The 20,529-nt window shown below is 36.5% G+C and overlaps 1 protein-coding gene across 1 annotated transcript in view; it reads right to left on the reverse strand.

The window, feature by feature from the left end:
• Positions 1 to 20,529, reverse strand: part of SI (sucrase-isomaltase) — a 125,527-nt gene that overhangs the window by 58,215 nt on the left and 46,783 nt on the right. Inside the window, exons 13-16 of the mRNA XM_082458474.1 lie at positions 19,372 to 19,456; positions 18,311 to 18,428; positions 10,778 to 10,949; positions 7,678 to 7,794 (exon numbers count right to left, since the gene is read on the reverse strand). Of these exons, the coding sequence (XP_082314600.1) occupies positions 7,678 to 7,794; positions 10,778 to 10,949; positions 18,311 to 18,428; positions 19,372 to 19,456 (492 nt within the window). The remainder of the gene's footprint in view (positions 1 to 7,677; positions 7,795 to 10,777; positions 10,950 to 18,310; positions 18,429 to 19,371; positions 19,457 to 20,529) is intronic.

The following is a 20,529-nucleotide window of genomic DNA, read 5'->3' on the forward strand; positions in this document are numbered from 1 at the left end:
GTCTGCCCTTACACTTAGGTCTTTAATCCATTTTGAGTTTATTTTTGTGCATGGTGTCAGGGAGTGTTCTATTTTCATACTTTTACATGTACCTGTCCAATTTTCCCAGCACCACTTATTGAAGAGGCTGTCTTTTCTCCACTGTATATGCTTGCCTCCTTTATCAAAAATAAGGTGCCCATATGTGTGTGGGTTTATCTCTGGGCTTTCTATCCTGTTCCATTGATCTATATTTCTGTTTTTGTGCCAGTACCAAACTGTCTTGATTACTGAAGCTTTGTAATATAGTCTGAAGTCAGGGAGCCTGATTCCCCCAGCTCCATTTTTTGTTCTCAAGATTGCTTTGGCTATTCGGGGTCTTTTGTGTTTCCATACAAATTGTGAAATATTTTGTTCTAGCTCTGTGAAAAATGCCAGTGGTAGTTTGATAGGGATTGCATTGAATCTGTAGATTGCTTTGGGTAGTAGAGTCATTTTCACAATGTTGATTCTTCCAATCCAGGAACATGGTATATCTCTCCATCTATTTGTATCATCTTTAATTTCTTTCATCAGTGTCTTATAATTTTCTGCATACAGGTCTTTTGTCTCCTTAGGTAGGTTTATTCCTAGATATTTTATTCTTTTTGTTGCAATGGTAAATGGGAGTGTTTTCTTAATTTCACTTTCAGATTTTTCGTCATTAGTGTATAGAAATGCAAGAGATTTCTGTGCATTAATTTTGTATCCTGCTACTTTACCAAATTCATTGATTAGCTCTAGGAGTTTTCTGGTAGCATCTTTAGGATTCTCTATGTATAGTATCATGTCATCTGCAAATAGTGACAGCTTTACTTCTTCTTTTCCGATTTGGATTCCTTTTATTTCTTTTTCTTCTCTGATTGCTGTGGCTAACACTTCCAAAACTATGTTGAATAATAGTGGTGAGAGTGGGCAACCTTGTCTTGTTCCTGATCTTAGTGGAAATGGTTTCAGTTTTTCACCATTGAGGACAATGTTGGCTGTGGGTTTGTCATATATGGCCTTTATTATGTTGAGGAAAGTTCCCTCTATGCCTACTTTCTGCAGGGCTTTTATCATAAATGGGTGTTGAATTTTGTCGAAAGCTTTCTCTGCATCTATTGAGATGATCATATGGTTTTTCTCCTTCAGTTTGTTAATATGATGTATCACATTGATTGATTTGCGTATATTGAAGAATCCTTGCATTCCTGGGATAAACCCCACTTGATCATGGTGTATGATCCTTTTAATGTGCTGTTGGATTCTGTTTGCTAGTATTTTGTTGAGGATTTTTGCATCTATGTTCATCAGTGATATTGGCCTGTAGTTTTCTTTCTTTGTGACATCTTTGTCTGGTTTTGGTATCAGGGTGATGGTGGCCTCGTAGAATGAGTTTGGGAGTGTTCCTCCCTCTGCAATATTTTGGAAGAGTTTGAGAAGGATAGGTGTTAGCTCTTCTCTAAATGTTTGATAGAATTCACCTGTGAAGCCATCTGGTCCTGGGCTTTTGTTTGTTGGAAGGTTTTTAATCACAGTTTCAATTTCAGTGCTTGTGATTGGTCTGTTCATATTTTCTATTTCTTCCTGGTTCAGTCTCGGCAGTTTGTGCCTTTCTAAGAATCTGTCCATTTCTTCCAGGTTGTCCATTTTATTGGCATAGAGTTGCTTGTAGTAATCTCTCATGATCTTTTGTATTTCTGCAGTGTCAGTGGTTACTTCTCCTTTTTCATTTCTAATTCTATTGATCTGAGTCTTCTCCCTTTTTCTCTTGATGAGTCTGGCTAATGGTTTATCAATTTTGTTTATCTTCTCAAAGAACCAGCTTTTAGTTTCATTGATTTTTGCTATTGTTTCCTTCATTTCTTTTTCATTTATTTCTGACCTGATCTTTATAATTTCTTTCCTTCTGCTGGCTTTGGGGTTTTTTTGTTCTTCTTTCTCTAATTGCTTTAGGTGCAAGGTTAGGTTGTTTATTCGAGATGTTTCCTGTTTCTTGAGGTAGGCTTGTATTGCTATAAACTTCCCTCTTAGCACTGCTTTTGCTGCGTCCCATAGGTTTTGGGTCGTCGTATCTCCATTGTCATTTGTTTCTAGGTATTTTTTGATTTCCCCTTTGATTTCTTCAGTGATCACTTCGTTATTAAGTAATGTATTGTGTAGCCTCCATGTGTTTGTATTTTTTACAGGTCTTTTCCTGTAATTGATATCTAGTCTCATAGCGTTGTGGTCGGAAAAGATACTTGATACGATTTCAATTTTCTTAAATTTACCAAGGCTTGATTTGTGACCCAAGATATGATCTATCCTGGAGAATGTTCCATGAGCACTTGAGAAAAATGTGTATTCTGTTGTTTTTGGATGGAATGTCCTATAAATATCAATTAAGTCTATCTTGTTTAATGTATCATTTAAAGCTTGTGTTTCCTTATTTATTTTCATTTTGGATGATCTGTCCATTGGTGAGAGTGGGGTGTTAAAGTCCCCTACTATGATTGTGTTGCTGTCGATTTCCCCTTTTATGGCTGTTAGTATTTGCCTTATGTATTGAGGTGCTCCTATGTTGGGTGCATAAATATTTACAATTGTTATACCTTCCTCTTGGATCGATCCCTTGATCATTATATAGTGTCCTTCTTTGTCTCTTGTAATAGTCTTTATTTTAAAGTCTATTTTGTCTGATATGAGAATTGCTACTCCAGCTTTCTTTTGATTTCCATTTGCATGGAATATCTTTTTCCATCCCCTCACTTTCAGTCTATATGTGTCTCTAGGTCTGAAGTGGGTCTCTTGTAGACAGCATATATATGGGTCTTGTTTTTGTATCCATTCAGCCAGCCTGTGTCTTTTGGTGGGAGCATTTAATCCATTTACATTCAAGGTAATTATCGATATGTATGTTCCTATTCCCATTTTCTTAAATGTTTTGGGTTTGTTATTGTAGGTGTTTTCCTTCTCTTGTGTTTCTTGCCTAGAGAAGTTCCTTTAGCATTTGTTGTAAAGCTGGTTTGGTGGTGCTGAACTCTCTCAGCTTTTGCTTGTCTGTAAAGGTTTTAATTTCTCCATCGAATCTGAATGAGATCCTTGCTGGGTAGTGTAATCTTGGTTGCAGGTTTTTCTCCTTCATCACTTTAAGTATATCCTGCCACTCCCTTCTGGCTTGCAGAGTTTCTGCTGAAAGATCAGATGTTAACCTTATGGGGATTCCCTTGTGTGTTATTTGTTTTTTTTCCCTTGCTGCCTTTAATATGTTTTCCTTATATTTAATTTTTGATAGTTTGATTAATATGTGTCTTGGTGTGTTTCTCCTTGGGTTTATCCTGTATGGGACTCTCTGTGCTTCCAGGACTTGATTAACTATTTCCTTTCCCATATTAGGGAAGTTTTCAACTATAATCTCTTCAAATATCTTCTCAGTCCCTTTCTTTTTCTCTTCTTCTTCTGGGACCCCTATAATTCGAATGTTGGCGCGTTTAATGTTGTCCCAGAGGTCTCTGAGACTGTCCTCAGTTCTTTTCATTCTTTTTTCTTTATCCTGCTCTGCAGTAGTTATTTCCACCATTTTATCTTCCAGGTCACTTATCCTTTCTTCTGCCTCAGTTATTCTGCTATTGATCCCATCTAGAGTATTTTTAATTTCATTTATTGTGGTTTTCATCATTGCTTGGTTCCTCTTTAGTTCTTCTACGTCCTTGTTAAATGTTTCTTGCATTTTGTCTATTCTATTTCCAAGATTTTGGATCATCCTTACTATCATTATTCTGAATTCTTTTTCAGGTAGACTACCTATTTCCTCTTCATTTGTTAAGTCTGGTATGTTCTGACCCTGCTCCTTCATCTGCTGTGTGTTTTTCTGTCGTCTCATTTTGCTTATCTTACTGTGTTTGGGGTCTCCTTTTCACAGGCTGCAGGTTCGTAGTTCCTGTTGTTTTTGGTATCTGTCCCCAGTGGCTAAGGTTGGTTCAGTGGGTTGTGTAGGCTTCCTGGTGGAGGGAACTAGTGCCTGAGCTCTGGTGGATGAGGTTGGCTCTTGTCTTTCTGGTGGGCACGTCCACGTCTGGTGGTGTATTTTGGGGTGTCTGTGGCCTTATTATGATTTTAGGCAGCCTCTCTGCTAATGGATGGGGCTGTGTTCCTGTCTTGCTAGTTGTTTGGCATATGGTGTCAAGCACTGTAGCTTGTTGGTCGTTGAGTGAAGCTGGGTCTTGATGTTGAGATGGAGATCTCTGAGAGATTTTTGCCGTTTGGTATTACGTGAAGCTGGGAGGTCTCTTGTGGACCAGTGTCCTGAAGTTGGCTCTCCCACTTCAGAGGCACGGCCCTGATGCCTGGCTGGAGTACCAAGAGCCTTTCGTCCACACGGCTCAGAGTAAAAGGGAGAAAAAATAGAAAGAAAGAAAGAAAGAAAGAAAGAAAGAGGCTATAATATAGTGAAGTAAAATAAAGCTATTGTAAAGCAAAGCTATACAGACAAAATCGCACCCAGAAGCATATACATATACACTCACAAATAAAGGAAAAGGGGAAAAATTAATATATCCTGCTCCCAAAGTCCACCTCCTGAATTTGGGATGATTCGTTGTCTATTCAGGTATTCACCAGATGCAGGCACATCAAGTTGTTTGTGGAGTTTTAATCCGCTGCTTCTAAGGTTGCTGGGAGAGATTTCCCCTTATCTTCCCTGTTCGCACAGTTCCTGGGGTTCAGCTTTGGATTTGGACCCGCCTCTGCGTGTAGGTCGCCTGAGGGCGTCTATTCCCCGCACAGACAGGACGGGGTTAAAGGAGCAGCTGCTTCGGGAGCTCTGGCTCCCTCAGGCCGCGGGGAGGGAGGTGTACAGAGGAGGCGGGGTGAGCCTGCGGCGGCCGAGGCCGGCGTGACGTTGCACCAGCCTGAGGCGGGCAGTGCGTTCTCCCGGGGAACTTGTCCCCGGATCACGGGACCCTGGCAGTGGCGGGCTGCACAGGCTCCCGGGAGGGGCGATGTGGAGAGTGACTTGTGCTCACACACAGGCTTTTTGGAGGCGGCAGCAGCAGCCCCAGCGTCTCACGCCCGTCTCTGGGGTCCGTGCTGATCGCCGCGGCTCACGCCTTTCTCTGGAGTTCGTTTAGGCGGCGCTCTGAATCCCCTCTCCTTGCGCGCCGCGAAACAAAGAGGCAAGAAAAAGTCTCTTGCCTCTTCGGCAGCTGCAGACTTTTTCCCGGTCTCCCTCCCAGCCAGCTGTGGTGCGCTAACCCCTTCAGGCTGTGTTCACGCCGCCAGCCTCAGTCCTCTCCCTGCGATCCGACGGAAGCCGAGCCTCAGCTCCCAGCCCCGCCCGCCCCGGCGGGGGAGCAGACAAGCCTCTCGGGCTGCTGAGTGCTGCTCGGCGCCGAGCCTCTGTGCGGGAGTCTCTCCGTTTTTCCCTCTGCGCCCCTGTTGCTGTGGGATCCACGCTGGTAGCTGCGGCTCGCGCCCGTCTCTGAAGTTCGTTTAGGCGGCGCTCTGAATCCCCTCTCCTCGCGCACCAGGAAACAAAGAGGGAAGAAAAAGTCTCCTGCCTCTTCGGCAGCTGCAGACTTTTTCCCGGACTCCCTCCCGGCTAGCTGCGGTGCACTAACGCCTTCAGGCTGTGTTCACGCCGCCAACCCCAGTCCTCTCCCTGCGATCCGACCGAAGCCCGAGCCTCAGCTCCCAGCCCCGCCCGCCCCGGCGGGGGAGCAGACAAGCCTCTCGGGCTGGAGAGTGCTGCTCGGCGCCGAGCCTCCGTGCGGGAACCTGTCCGCTTTGCCCTCCGCACCCCTGTGGCTGCGCTCTCCTCCGTGGCTCCGAAGCTTCCCCCCTCTGCCACCCGCAGTCTCCGCCCGCGAAGGGGCTTCCTAGTGCGTGGAAATCTTTCCTCCTTCACGGCTCCCTCCCACTGGTGCAGGTGCCGTCCCTATTCTTTTGTCTCTGTTATTTCTTTTTTCTTTTGCCCTACCCAAGTACGGGGGGAGTTTCTTGCCTTTTTGGAGGTCGGACGTTTTCTGCCAGCGTTCAGTGGGTGTTCTGTAGGAGCAGTTCCACGTGTAGATGTATTTCTACTGTATCTGTGGGAAGGAAGGTGATCTCCGCGTCTTACTCTTCCGCCATCTTCCCGAGGACCTTGCTATGTGACTTTGCACCTACCTCTAGCAGTGGATTGTACTTCCCCACCACTTGGCTTTGTGCTCAGCTATATGACATACTCTGGCCAATGGAGTCTTACTACGTGTGACACCTTCAAGCAAGGGCTGGAAATGTGCTTGCCTGAGGACTTGCTGCCTTGTACCTTGCCATTGCTATTAGAACAATAAGCCCAAATGGTCTGCTAGCCAAGGGATACAGGGAACAGAGCTGCCTGGCCAGCCTATAGGCTTGCAACTTGAAGGATAGCCTCCTTGCAGAGCCCAAGCTAGATTAGCTTACCCTCTCAGCCAAGGTGTAATGATGTGAGCAAACCTGCTTAGATTTCCTGCTATGGGCAACAAAATTAACTGAGGGAACCAGCTACTGTTTCCCTAGATTCACCATCATATTTACCCCAAAGCCGCATTTCCCTTTGGCTGCTCCCAGGAAATCAATGAGCAAGGTGGGACTACTATTCAGGCCCATTCCAGGGAGATACAGGGGTCTCTCAGTGGTCAACTTTGCCTTGAGGACTCCCTACTGGACCGTAATTTCCTTAGAACTGGGCTGTAATATATAACTCTCCCTATCAAACCTTCTTTGCCTTCATTTTCACCTGGTTCAGACCTGAATTGTGATCTGAAGGCTCTCTCCACTTTCTCCTGCTTCCTCTTCTTTATCTACCACAAGTGCTTCACCAATAAATCTCTAACATGTCTAATTGTCTCTTGGCATCTGCTTTTTGGAGGACAGAAATGAACACAAGTTATAATGTAATTCATATCAGGATCTCCCATGAACGCAAATTTCTCGAAGCATCACTTAGGTAGATTAGGAAGTGACGAATATCCAATTTATATCTTTTACTTCTGTACTATCATGCTTCCTTCCAGACTGAGCTCTGAGTGGTTGTCCCTATTCTCAAAGAGAATTAAGCCCCAGTGTGTGCACAGTGAATAATTTTTAACCAACACGTACTTAATTGACTTAATGCTTTCACCTAATTTCCTCATTCCCTTTGAGAAATATACGTATGAGAGCCCACTGCACACTGAATGCTCAGTTCAGATGCATGTTTTAAAAATGTTCGTTTTATTTTTTCCCCACCTGTCATTACAGTTTTACCTATTGCAGAAAGACTATGGTCTCAAACTGCTTTGCAAGTATCTTTAATTTCTTGTGTATCTTTAATGAAAGAAAAACCGGAAATCCTTAATAGTATATTATATTTTTATGAAAGTTACCTGAACTTATATTGTTAGAATGTAAGAATCCAGACTCAAAAAGCTTTGTCCTTAACTTAAAATATTGTGATTTAACACATGTGTATATGCTTTCGGCTTAAATAAAATATTTATGCTATGGCTATGTCTCATGATTCCTTATTTGATCATATTTATATATACAAAATATTTATAGACCTTGAGAAGAGGACTTCCAACTCTTCTTTATGAATTATACTACAAACTTTCAGACCAGATCTTCTATAGATATAAATTTAAGTTTAAAATTATGTTTTATTTTGAAACATGGAGAACAAGAGGCATTTACCTCATATCCATCAGCATTATGGTTTCTGGAAAATGGATAAAAAGCCCCAAGTTGCATCCATCTTCTGCAAAGCTCTTCTGTGGTCTCAGCCACAAATCCACATATATCTGCTCCAACCTAAATAACATACATATCTATTATTTACCGTGTAAGGATTCTCAGATTTGCCCAGAGCATCACATTTTATGCCTCAGCTGATTAATTTGCACTAACAATCTTTTTGTTTTACTGTCTTCATATACTCTTCCTTGGCCAAGTTTATTTTCCATTTTTGCCACATTACTTGCCACTAATTGAATATATAAAGCTAAAATTGTACTATTAAAATATGTTGCTTCTTAATCGAAAACTCACCACCTATGATTTGACTTTTCCTATTCATAATATATTACTGTAGGAGTAAAATAGTATAAAAAAAAATTGCCAGATATATGCTCATACATAATTGCATTCCTCATCCTTCAAGGACCCTCCAGAGGGAAAAAAAAACACAAAACTATTATCCTTAACTTACTATCAATATTTACTGTTTACAAGCATTTCTTTATTTTTCTAAATAGTATATATGTATCTATAAACAATATATAACATTGTTTTGCATGCTTATTAACTTTGTATAGATGGCATGTTGTATGCATTACACTGTATTTCACTTTTTTCTCAAAGTGTTACTTTTGTGAGATTCAATTATGTTAATATGGCTGGAGTTCTCTATTGTATGGGATCCCATCACTATAAAATATGCTTCTATGAAGTGTCTATATAGGTTTCTTTATGAAGATGTAAAATGTAGTCTTATTCTGTAATATATATATATATATATATATATATATATATATATATATAGGATTATTTTCCTGATTTATTGGAAATGTACATTGTTTAATCAAAACTAGTTGTTACCATTTATAAGCACAGTCACAGTACATAAAAGCTGCCATTGCTCCATTTTCTTGCCAATTTCTGGTATTTTCAGACTTTTAATTTTTATCACCTATATATATTTAATGTATCTTACCAAAGTTTTTACTTGCATTTCTCTGATTACTGGGAAAGTTGAGATTTTTTTTCATATTTTTATTGAATCCATATGGATTTCTCTTTCTATAGAATTGCTTGTATATATCCTTTGCTAATTTTTCTATTGTTTTTACCTTCTACAGATTTATAGTAGGTTCTTCAAATTAAATACTAATCATTTGTTGGTTATATGAATTGAAAATGTAATTTTCCAGTAGTAGAAACATTTTATTTCTAACTTTTTAAAACAGACTTTTGATGAACAGAAGTTTTCATTTTGTTGTAACTAAATTAATGTACCTTTATTATTTGTGCCTTCTGTGTTCTGTTTATGAAATTCTTCTCTTTACCTAATGTCATAAAGTTACCCACTTATATTTTCTTCTAAGATGTTTAAAGTTTAATTTTCACACATCGATTGGGTATGAGGTGAGACAGAGAGCCATTTTATTTTATCTTTTAAATGGATAATCAATTGTCCATATGAATGGATGATACTTTCCTCACTGATCTACAGTGATAGTGCTACCATTAAACAAATTTCCATTAAGGTATGGGCCCATGTCCTATTTTGCAATATTAATCTATTTGAGTATTCACAGTTAAGTATCATTGTGTTATATTATTATTTTATCTGGTAAGGCAAATACTTGTGCTCTTTTCTACTTCTTTAAATTGTATTGTCTTCCATATGATGTTTAGAATAATCTTTTATATTCTTCAAATTCCCTGTATAGTTTAAATTGGAATATCACTGAATTTGGATAATAGTTTGGGGAGAATGCATATTTCTAGTATATTGAGACTTCTTTTCCAAGAAAATGGTATATCTTTAATTTACTAAGTTATTAAAATTTCTCTCAAAAAGTCCTACACTTAGTTTGAATATTTACTCCTGGTTATTGTTTATTAATTAGTTGCTATACTGTATAACACCTTACCTTGAAATACATCTTAACATTGCTTATTTTTTTCTTCTTTTTTTGCACAAAACTTGCCATGTATTGGTCTATTTTATTCAAACTTTCAGAGTCACCTTTGTACTTTGTTAACTTTTCTCTAGAGACATTGCTTTCATTGCATTCATTTCTTCTCTTATTTTTATTACCTACATCTTTAGGTTTATTCTGTTTTTCTTTTTCCATTTTCTTAATTCATGCCCTTCATTAATTAATATTCAACCCTTCTTTGTTTATAATCTAAGCACTTAAGGTCAAAATTTTTCTTCTAAATACCAATTTAGCTGATATCCCACAGTTCTGATATGAAGTACAGTTGTTAGCTTTCAGTTTTAAGGTTTTCCTCTCTCATTTCCGTTCAGTTTATTTTGGTGAATCATTTGGTAATGTGTTTTTTTACTTTCCAAATTCAAAATGCTATGTATGTGTATGTGTGTGTGTTAGCTTTTTTTTGTTGGTTTGTTTTTGGTTTTCATTTGGTTCAATGAATATGAAAGAATAAATGAACAACTATAATTTTCTAAATGTTTTACATTTATTTTGTTATGTAATGACACTCTTTAGTGTTGAATATCAACATTACATAGTTCTTTTTTTTTGGTTGATATAGAGACTTACCAGATTTCTTATGTTTAGAAATGCATATATAAATTTTCTCTGCTTTGAAAATTTGAAAATTTTCTCTGTCATTATTTTTTATCTTTTAAATAGAGGAAAGAGCTTTATTCTTTTTAATCTAAACTGACAGTCTAGTATTTTAAATATATCTAGACTTTTGATATTTACTTTTATTACAATCCCAAATTTGGATTTTTCCCTACCATTTTCTCTGGTGCTTTATATTTATTATATAAGCTTTTCTATGCTTTGTTTATACTGACATTTGTTTCATGAATTAGTTTGATTTGATTGCATTTTCTTCATTCTATTTTTCCATTCTAATGGCTTGAGTGTTATAGACATCATCCACAATCTTATTTTCCTCAAAAATTCCCTAGGAATAAAGACTGAAAATTTCTGTCACATACCTTTAATCATTTTACTGAAAATCAATGATGATAATATTACAAAATTAACTGTAATTACAGTGTTTATAAATAACATGGTATAACACCACTTACCAAAGGTATTCCAAACAAACCAAACTCCAGCATTCCTGTAATAGACCATTCCATTTGTTCCCAAGAAGCAGTATTGTCTCCTAACCAATGTGCAGCATAGCTTCCAGATCCAGCAAATGTTGACCGGGACAGAATAAAGCTTCTTTTATTAGGAAAAACTTTTTGTATAGCTCTAAAAACAAAATCAAATTAATAAATAACATTTACTTTAAAATAATATTGATTTTATAAATTTTAAAATCTTAATTTCAATGCATGTATTACAGCTCCTAGAGCCAAGCCATAATATTTGCAACTATTTTATCAATATTTTATATTAATTTTGTATTTAGCTATAAATATTTACTTAGTTAAATACATTCTGATCAAACACAGAGAAAAGAAATCTTCTAGAAAAGATTTAAACTTTGAATAATATTCTTTACCAAATTAAACATGTGCTTTTTATATCCACTCAATATTTGTTTTTGAAATGTAGGATTTAAACCCATTGAAATCTCTTTACAATACAAAATATAGTAATCTGAACTTGAACGCAATACACATTTTTGTGGTTCAATGATGTTAATAATACCTTAATATCTGCATTTTCAAATATTATCAAGCAATGTTGAAATAAAACTAATATACTTGAGAGGCATTGTATTTTGTTTTTAGAAGTTCATCATCCACAAATATTGGCATTAGTCATCTCACCACTATTGGTACCTGAATGTTGTTGACAAATTTTTTCCATAATTGGAAAATAATCAGAAAAAAGATACAAAAGTTTAATTCAGTATCTAAAGTTATCCAGACTACCATAGTAAAAATATAATAGTATTCGCATGTGCTTTTTCTATAATATTACTTATATATGAACTATAGTGCTCTTTTTTCTTTCTAGAATTTATTTACTTATACTCCATGACATATAATGCTCTCTTAAGTAAACAAACATTATGAAGATACTGTATAAAATTTTGATATCACGGTATGATCTGGGATCAAATATGGTTTTGAATTAAAACTTGAATACAGTTAATTATGAGAAAATTTTAAATTTATAGACACAGAATCTGGTTTTTATTAACTATAGCATTATAGGTCCTTATACCATGCTTGGAAAATAGTAGGCAATCAATATATGATTGTCCCCTTCCTTTGTTTTGTATCATGCTCCTTTTTTATATACAAGCAACACGTTCCATTAGAGAATTACTTGAGATAATTACGTGAGATAATACATAGAAAGCTATATATTAATTGAAACTCATCATTTTTTTTTTGGTTTTATTTATTTATTTATTTATTTTTAACATTTTTATTGGAGTATAATTGCTTTACAATGGTGTGTTAGTTTCTGCTGTATAACAAAGTGAATCAACTATATATATACATATATCACCATATCACCTCCCTCTTGCCTCTCACTCATACCCCCCCATCCCACACCTCCAGGTGGTCACAAAGCACCAAGCTGATCTCCCTGTGCTGTGCAGCTGCTTCCCACTAGCTATCTATTTTACATTTGGTAGTGTATATATGTCAATGCCACTCTCTCACTTCGTCCCAGCTTACGCTTCGCCCTCCCTGTGTCCTCAAGTCCATTCTCTACGTCTGTGTCTTTATTCCTGTCCTGCCCCTAGGTTCTTCAGAACCAGTTTTTTCTTCTTAGATTCCATATATATGTGTTAGAATATGGTATTTGTTTTTCTCTTTCTGACTTACTTCACTCTGTATGACAGACTCTAGGTCTACCTACCTCACTACAAATAACTCAAGTTCATTTCTTTTTATGGCTGAGTAATATTCTGTTGTATATATGTGTCACATCTTCTTTATCCATTCATCTGTCGATTGACACTCAGGTTGCTTCCATGTCCTGGCTATTGTAAATAGAGCTGCAATGAACATTGTGGTACATGTCTCTTCTTGAATTATGGTTTTCTCAGGGTATATGCCCAGTAGTGGGATTGTTTGGTCATATGGTAGTTCTATTTTTAGTTTTTTAAGGAACCTCCATACTGTTCTCCATAGTGGTTGTATAAATTTACATTCCCACCAATGGTGCAAGAGTGTTCCCTTTTCTCCACACCCTCTCCAGCATTTATTGTTTGTAGATTTTTTGATGATGGACATTCTGACTGGTGTGAGGTGATACCTAATTGTAGTTTTGATTTGCATTTCTCTAATGATTAGTGATGTTGAGCATCCTTTCATGTGTTTGTTGGCAAACTGTATATCTTTTTCTGGAGAAATGTCTATTTAGGTCTTCTGCCCATTTTTGGATTGGGTGGTTTGTTTTTTTAATATTGAGCTTCACGAGCTGCTTGTAAATTTTGGAGATTAATCCTTTGTCAGTTGCTTCATTTGCAAATATTTTCTCCCATTCTGAGGGTTTTCTTCTCATCTTGTTCATGGTTTCCTTTGCTGTGCAAAAGTTTTAAGTTTCATTAGGGCCCACTTGTTTATTTTTGTTTTTATTTCCATTTCTCCAGGAGGTGGGTCAAAAAGGATCTTGCTATGATTTACATCATAGAGTCTTCTGCCTATGTTTTCCTCTAAGAGTTTTATAGTGTCTGACCTTACATTTAGGTCTTTAATCTATTTTGAGTTTATTTTTGTATATGGTGTTAGGGAGTGTTCTAATTTCATTCTTTTACCTGTAGGTGTCCAGTTTTCCCAGCACCACTTATTGAAGAGGCTCTCTTTTCTCCAAAATATATTCTTGCCTCCTTTATCAAAAATAAGGTGACCATATGTGTGTGGGTTTATCTCTGGGCTTTCTATCCTGTTCCATTGAATTATATTTCTGTTTTCATGCCAGTACCATACTGTCTTGATTACTGTACCTTTGTAATATAGTCTGAAGTCCAGGAGCCTGATTCCTCCAGCTCCGTTTTTCTTTCTCAAGATTGCTTTGGCTCTTCAGGGTCTTTTGTTTTTCCATACAAATTGTGAATTTTTTTGTTCCAGTTCTATAAAAAATGCCATTGGTAGTTTGATAAAAATTGTAGTGAATCCATAGATTGCCTTGGGTAGTATAGTCATTTTCACAATGTTGATTCTTCCAACCCAGGAACATGGTATATCTCTCCATCTGTTTGTATCATCTTTAATTTCTTTCATCAGTGTCTTATAGTTTTCTGCATACAGGTCTTTTGTCTCCCTAGGTAGGTTTATTCCTAGGAATTTTATTCTTTTTGTTGCAATGGTAAATGGGAGTGTTTCCTTAACTTCTCTTTCAGATTTTTCATCATTCATGTATAGGAATGCAAGAGATTTCTGTGCATTAATTTTGTATCCTGCTACTTTACCAAATTCATTGATTAACTCTAGTAGTTTTCTGGTAGCCTCCTTAGCATTCTCTATGTATAATATCATGTCATCTGCAAACAGTGACAGCTTTACTTCTTCTTTTCTGATTTGGATTCCTTTTATTTCTTTTTCTTCTCTGTTTGCTGTAGGTAAAACTTCCAAAACTGTGTTGAATAATAGTGGTGAGTGTGGAAAACCTTGCCTTGTTCCTGATCTTAGAAGAAATGGTTTCAATTTTTCACCATTGAGAACGATGTTGGTTGTGGGTTTGTCGTATATGGCCTTTATTATGTTGAGGTAGGTTCCCTCTATGCCTACTTTCTGGAGGGTTTTTATCATAAGTGGGTTTTGAATTTTGTCAAAAGTTTTTCTGCATCTATTGAGATGATCATATGGTTTTTCTCCTTCAATTTGTTAATATAGTTTATCACATTGATTGATTTGCATATATTGAAGAATTCTTGCTTTCCTGGGATAAACCCTACTTGATCATGGTGTATGATCCTTTAAATGTGTTCTTGGATTCTGTTTGCTAGTATTTTTTGAGGATTTTTGCATCTATGTTCATCAGTGATATTGGTCTGTAGTTTTCTTTCTTCGTGACATCTTTGTCTATTTTGGTGTCAGGGCGAAGGTGGCCTCATAGAATGAGTTTGGGAGTGTTCCTCCCTCTGTAATATTTTGGAAGAGTTTGTGAAGGATAGGTGTTAGCTCTTCTCTATAATTTTTATAGAATTCGCTTGTGAAGCCATCTTGTTCTGGGCTTTTGTTTGTTGGAAGATTTTTAATCACAGTCTCAATTTCAGTGCTTGTGATTGGTCTGTTTATATTTTTTATTTCTTCCTGGTTCAGTCTTCAAAGGTTGTGCTTTTCTAAGAATTTGTCCATTTCTTCCAGGTTGCCCATTTTATTGGCATATAGTTGCTTGTAGTAATCTCTCATGATCCTTAATATTTCTGCAGTGTCAGTGTTACTTTTTCATTTCTAATTCTATTGATTTGAGTTTTTTTCTTCTTTTCTTGATGACTCTGGCTAATGGTTTATTAATTTTGTTTATCTTCTCAAAGAACCAGCTTTTAGTTCTATTGATCTTTGCTATCTTTCCTTATTTCTTTTTCATTTATTTCTGATCTAATCTTTATGATCTCTTTCCTTCTGCCAACTTTGCAGGCTTTTTTGTTGTTGTTCTTCTTCTTCTTTCCCTAATTGCTTTAGGTGTAATGTTAGGTTGTTTATTTGAGATATTTCTTCATTCTTGAGGTAGTTTCTCTCGCTATAAACTTCCCTGTTAGAACTGCTTTTGGTACATCCCATAGGTTTTGGATCATCATGTTTTCATTGTCATTTGTTTCTTGGTATTTTTTGATTTCGTCTTTGATTTCTTCAGTGATCTTTTGGTTATTTAGTAGTGTATTGTTTCACTTCCATGTTTTTTTTTTTTTTTACAGTTTTTGTCATCTAATTGATATCTAATCTTGTAGCACTGTGGTCAGAAAAGATACTTGATATGATTTCAATTTTCTTAAATTTACCAAGGTTTGATTTGTGACCCAAGATATAATCTATCCTGGAAAACGTTCCATGAGCACTTGAGAAGAAAATATATTCTGTTTTTTTTTGGATGGAATGTCCTATAAATATCAATTAAGTTCATGTTGTTTAATGTATCATTTAAAGCTTGTGTTTCCTTATTTATTTTCATTTAGGATGATCTGTCCATTGGTGAAAATGGAGTTTTAAAGTCCCCAATTATGATTGTGTTACTGTCGATTTCCCTTTTTATGGCTGTTAGTATTTGCCTTATGTATTGAGGTGCTCCTATGTTGGGTGCATAAATATTTACAATTGTTATATCTTCTTCTTGGATTGATCCCTTGATCATTATGTTGTGACCTTCTCTGCCCCTTGTAATAGTCTTTATTTTAAAATCTATTTTGTCTGATATGAGAATTGCTACTCCAGCTTTCTTTTGATTTCCATTTGCATGGAATATCTTTTTCCATCCCCTCACTTTCAGTCATATGTGCCCCTGGGTCTGAACTCTGTCTCTTGTAGACAGTATATATAAGGGTCTTGTTTTTGTATCCATTCAGGCAGTCTATGTCTTTCGGTTGGAGCATTTCATCCATTTACTTTTAAGGTAATTATTGATATGTATGTTCCTATTACCATTTTCTTAATTGTTTGGGGTTTATTTTTGTAGATCTTTTCCTTATCTTGTGTTTCCTGACTAGAGATGTTCCTTTAGCATTTGTTGTAAAGCTGGTTTTGTGGTGCTGAATTCTCTTAACTTTTGCTTGTCTGTAAAGGTTTTAATTTCTCTGTCGAATCTGAATGAGATCTTTGCTGGTTGGAGTAATCTTGGTTGTAGGTTTTTCCCTTTCATCACTTTATATGTTCTGCCACTCCCTTCTGGTTGCAGAGTTTCTGCTGAAAGATCAGCTGTTAACCTTATGGGGATTCCCTTGTATGTTATTTATTGCTTTTCCCTTGCTGCTTTTAATATTTTTCTTTGTATTTAAGTTTTGATAGTTTGATGAATATGTGTCTTGGCATGTTTGTCCTTGGATTTATCCTGTATGGGACTCTGCATTTCATAGACTTGATTGACTATTTCCTTTCCCATGTTAGGGACGTTTTCAACTATAATCCTTCAAATATTTTCTCAGAGCCTTTCTTTTTCTCTTCTTCTTTTGGGACCCCTATGATTCAAATGTTGGTGCATTTTATGTTGTACCAGAGGTCTCTGTGACTGTCCTCAATTATTTTCATTCTTTTTTCTTTATTATGCTCTGCGGTAGTTATTTCCACTATTTTATTTTCCAGGTCACTTATCCGTTCCTCTGCCTGTTATTCTGCTATTCATTCCTTCCAGAGAATTTTAAATTTCATTTATTGTGTTGTTCATCATTGTTTGTTTGCTCTTCTGTTCTTCTAGGTCCTTGTTTCTTGTATTTTCTCCATTCTATTTCCAGGATTTTGGATCATCTTTACTATGATTACTCTGATTTCTTTTTCAGGTAGACTGCCTATTTCCTCTTCATTTGTTTGGTCTGGTGCGGTTTTGCCTTGCTCCTTCATCTGCTGTGTGTTTTTCTGTTTTCTCATTTTGCTTAACTTACTATGTTTGGGGTCTCCTCTTCACAGGCTGCAGGTTCGTAGTTCCCGTTGTTTTTGGTGTCTGCTCCCAGTGGCTAAGTTTGGTTCATTGGGTTGTGTAGGCTTCCTGCTGGAGGGCACTAGTGCCTGTGTTCTGCTGGATGAGGCTGGTACTTGTCTTTCTGGTGGGTAGGACCGCAGCCGGTGGTGTGTTTTGGGGTGTCTGTGACCTTATTATGATTTTAGGCAGCCTCTCTGCTAATGGCTGCGTTTGTGTTCCTGTCTTGCTAGTTGTTTGGCATGGGTTGTCCAGCACTGAAACTTGCTGGCCGCTGGGTGGAGCTGGGTCTTAGTTTTGAGATGGAGATCTCTGGGAGAGCTCTTACCATTTGATATTACATGGGGCTCGGAGGTCTCTGGTGGTCCAGTGTCCTGAGCTCAGCTCTCTCACCTCAGAGGCTCAAGCCTGACACCAGGCTGGAGCACTAAGACCCTGGTCTTCAACTTGCTGAGCCATCCTAGAGATTTTGGACTTGCCAGCCTCCATAACTGTGTGAGCCAAGTCCAGACACTGGATCAGTAGGCAACTTGATCTTGGATTTCCCAGTCTCAAGAACTTTTTCTTTTCCTTTGTGCTTAAGTCTAGTTTCACTTGTTCACAGGGGGCTCAATGCTGAGGCCTCACACCTGGCCCTTCAGACCAGAGTTCCTCCTATGAAACAACTGTGCTGACACCTCAGGTTAGGTTCCCATGTGCAGAAGCCTGAAACTCTTGTTTTTTAAAAGTAAAGACTTGTTTTAGAAGCACCATTCTCTCAGGCCAATTGTGAATTTCATGCTTAGAGCACATATTCAGAGATACCAAACTGAATCAAAATTTGGAAGGAAAATTTCAATTTATGAATTAAAAAAGAATCGCAGTTTTATTCATATATCATGTAGTTCTTGATAACTAAGTTTCAAATTTGTGACTATTAGTAAAAGAGGAGATGCTTTTAATGCCCTAATTTTTCACCATGAAAATATTATCTTTCTTTGCTTTCCTACTCTTGTTATTATCCACTATATGTAAATTACCAAATATGTTTCTAGACAATAAATATTAAAGGGCTTTCTGAGTGAAATTGAACTTACTTCTCTGTGGCTATAGCCATACTGTATCCATAGAGGCTGTGAACATCATACTGTTTCCCCCAGTGTTGCACAGCATCCATGCAAATTGTTTTGGAATACAGGATTTTGTCAAGAATATCTTAGAAAAAAATATAAGAAATAATTTCTTAAGAAATATTTTGCCATTTTAAACTTTATAATCCTTACGTGATGTGCTATGTAATACCATATTTAGTTAAAAAGTAATGAAAGACAACAATTTATGCTAAGTTCCAGTTGGGTCTTCACCTTTTACTCTTACTGATTAACAATTACATTTGCACATACAATAATGAATACCCTGTTTCCTAACTTCAGTAATAAATAAATCTATGGAGAAAATAGACTTTAACATGCATATAGAAATATATATATATATTTATTATAAATCATATAACTATAGACCCATTTGAAAGCTTTATAATTTATTTAAATATAACCTAATTCCACACATGTAGACCTGTTACACAATAACAAATCATTTAAATCTCTGCTTTTCAGTTTTTATTGTGCTTTAATTTGCAGGCTTATATTGTACTGTGATAATTATTGTCATCTTTCTTCAGATGTCCTTATAATAATCTACTCCCCTCAGAACACTTCTTTTTCTTTGGTGAAATTTTTTTTACCAATTTTATTGATGAAAACATGCTTTTTGGAATAAGTGAGATGTAACTATTCACATCAGGTACATCTAATAACTGCAGAGACTTAAAGCAAAGTGCTCAAGGAAAAAAATTGATCACTTAAATTATGATTTCAAACAAATTTTGTTTCTTTTCATTAATCATTTAATCATGGGCAGTTCATCAGAGGTAAAGACAAATCAATAATCTACACCAAAATTTAAAAACATGCTCCTTCTCTTAGACATAAATATTTTGGCCAGAAATAAAACAAAAAAATAAACAAAATACCACAGTTATTTCAGGGTCTCAAAATTATATCAAAGTTTGTGATTTAGAAATATATGCTACAATTTACCAGTAAATAAAGATAATTATTCTCAATTAATGGTAAGGAGATAGTTAAATGAAATTTACCAGGAGTAAAAGCTGGGTAATTCAGTTTGTTGTCACTGCATCCTTTCTTTGAACCATGAATAAAGCTGGAAACTTCATTCATGTCCTGAATGGATATAAGATAAAGAACAGCAGATTTTAAGTAATTCTAAATCATATAAGCAGAAACTCTCTACTTGTTTGTAAATATTTTATCTAGGGCAACCATGATGTTCCTCTGCTCCTAGAAGACATATATAAGCTACCAACCTACAAACAAACTTGCTTAACTATTCTCACTACTTGATTCCAAAATACTTCCAGCATGAACAAGTCATTATAGTGAGAAAAATAATATTATTTGTTTTTTCATAAATGTATATACCAGATAACAGAGGTATCTTAGGTGGGATTAAAGGATTTTATACAACCAAAATGTATGTGATTTACCTAGCTTTAATTATACATATAAAGCATTAATTATATTACATTACATTAAAAGTATTAAGCAACTGTCTTTTCTAAATAGTTGTATCAGTCTTCTCATTGTGAGCCTATCATTGTACATATTTCCAGCACATTCATTTATTCAACATAGTTTATTAATTTCAGCTGGCATTTATCTAGTTTCTATGTTGTGCCTTGCTAGCAGTTAGGCACAACACTTTTTGCCTAGCCCACAACTCCTACACTTTCATGAGAGGATGAAAGTGAAAAAAGTCAAACAGCATTTTAGTATTCTAATGAAAATGGTTATGAGTTTATTGAATCCTTGGAAGAGTCTCAGGGAATCCTAGCGCTCCTGGGCCACATTATGAGAACCAGTGACCTAAACATCTCTTGGAGTCAGAGTTGTGGGGTATTGCATTTATGGATTTTCTTGCCTTGTAAACTGAAGCCCTAGTATTGTCTTGCTGTTTACTAGTTCTAGTCCATAACCAGTTAAGTAAAACCTTTGGACTAAAAAAGATTATTCATATAAAATCATATATTACACTACACATGCTCAAGAAATGTGTATGTCTTTCTCCATCTCTGTTAATGGCACCAAAGAATTTTTGAGCCTTATTTCCCACATCTCTATAATACGTTCTCTCTGCTCTCACAAAGGCATCACACTCATTCAAGTCTCTCGTTAATTTTGTTTTCCTCAGAAGTATATTCTCTTTATCACTCTTCCCTTCTCCCATCAAAATGATG

The sequence above is a fragment of the Balaenoptera physalus genome (genome assembly GCF_965194825.1).
Source record: "Balaenoptera physalus genome assembly, chromosome: 4".
NCBI classification, from domain to species: domain Eukaryota; kingdom Metazoa; phylum Chordata; class Mammalia; order Artiodactyla; family Balaenopteridae; genus Balaenoptera; species Balaenoptera physalus.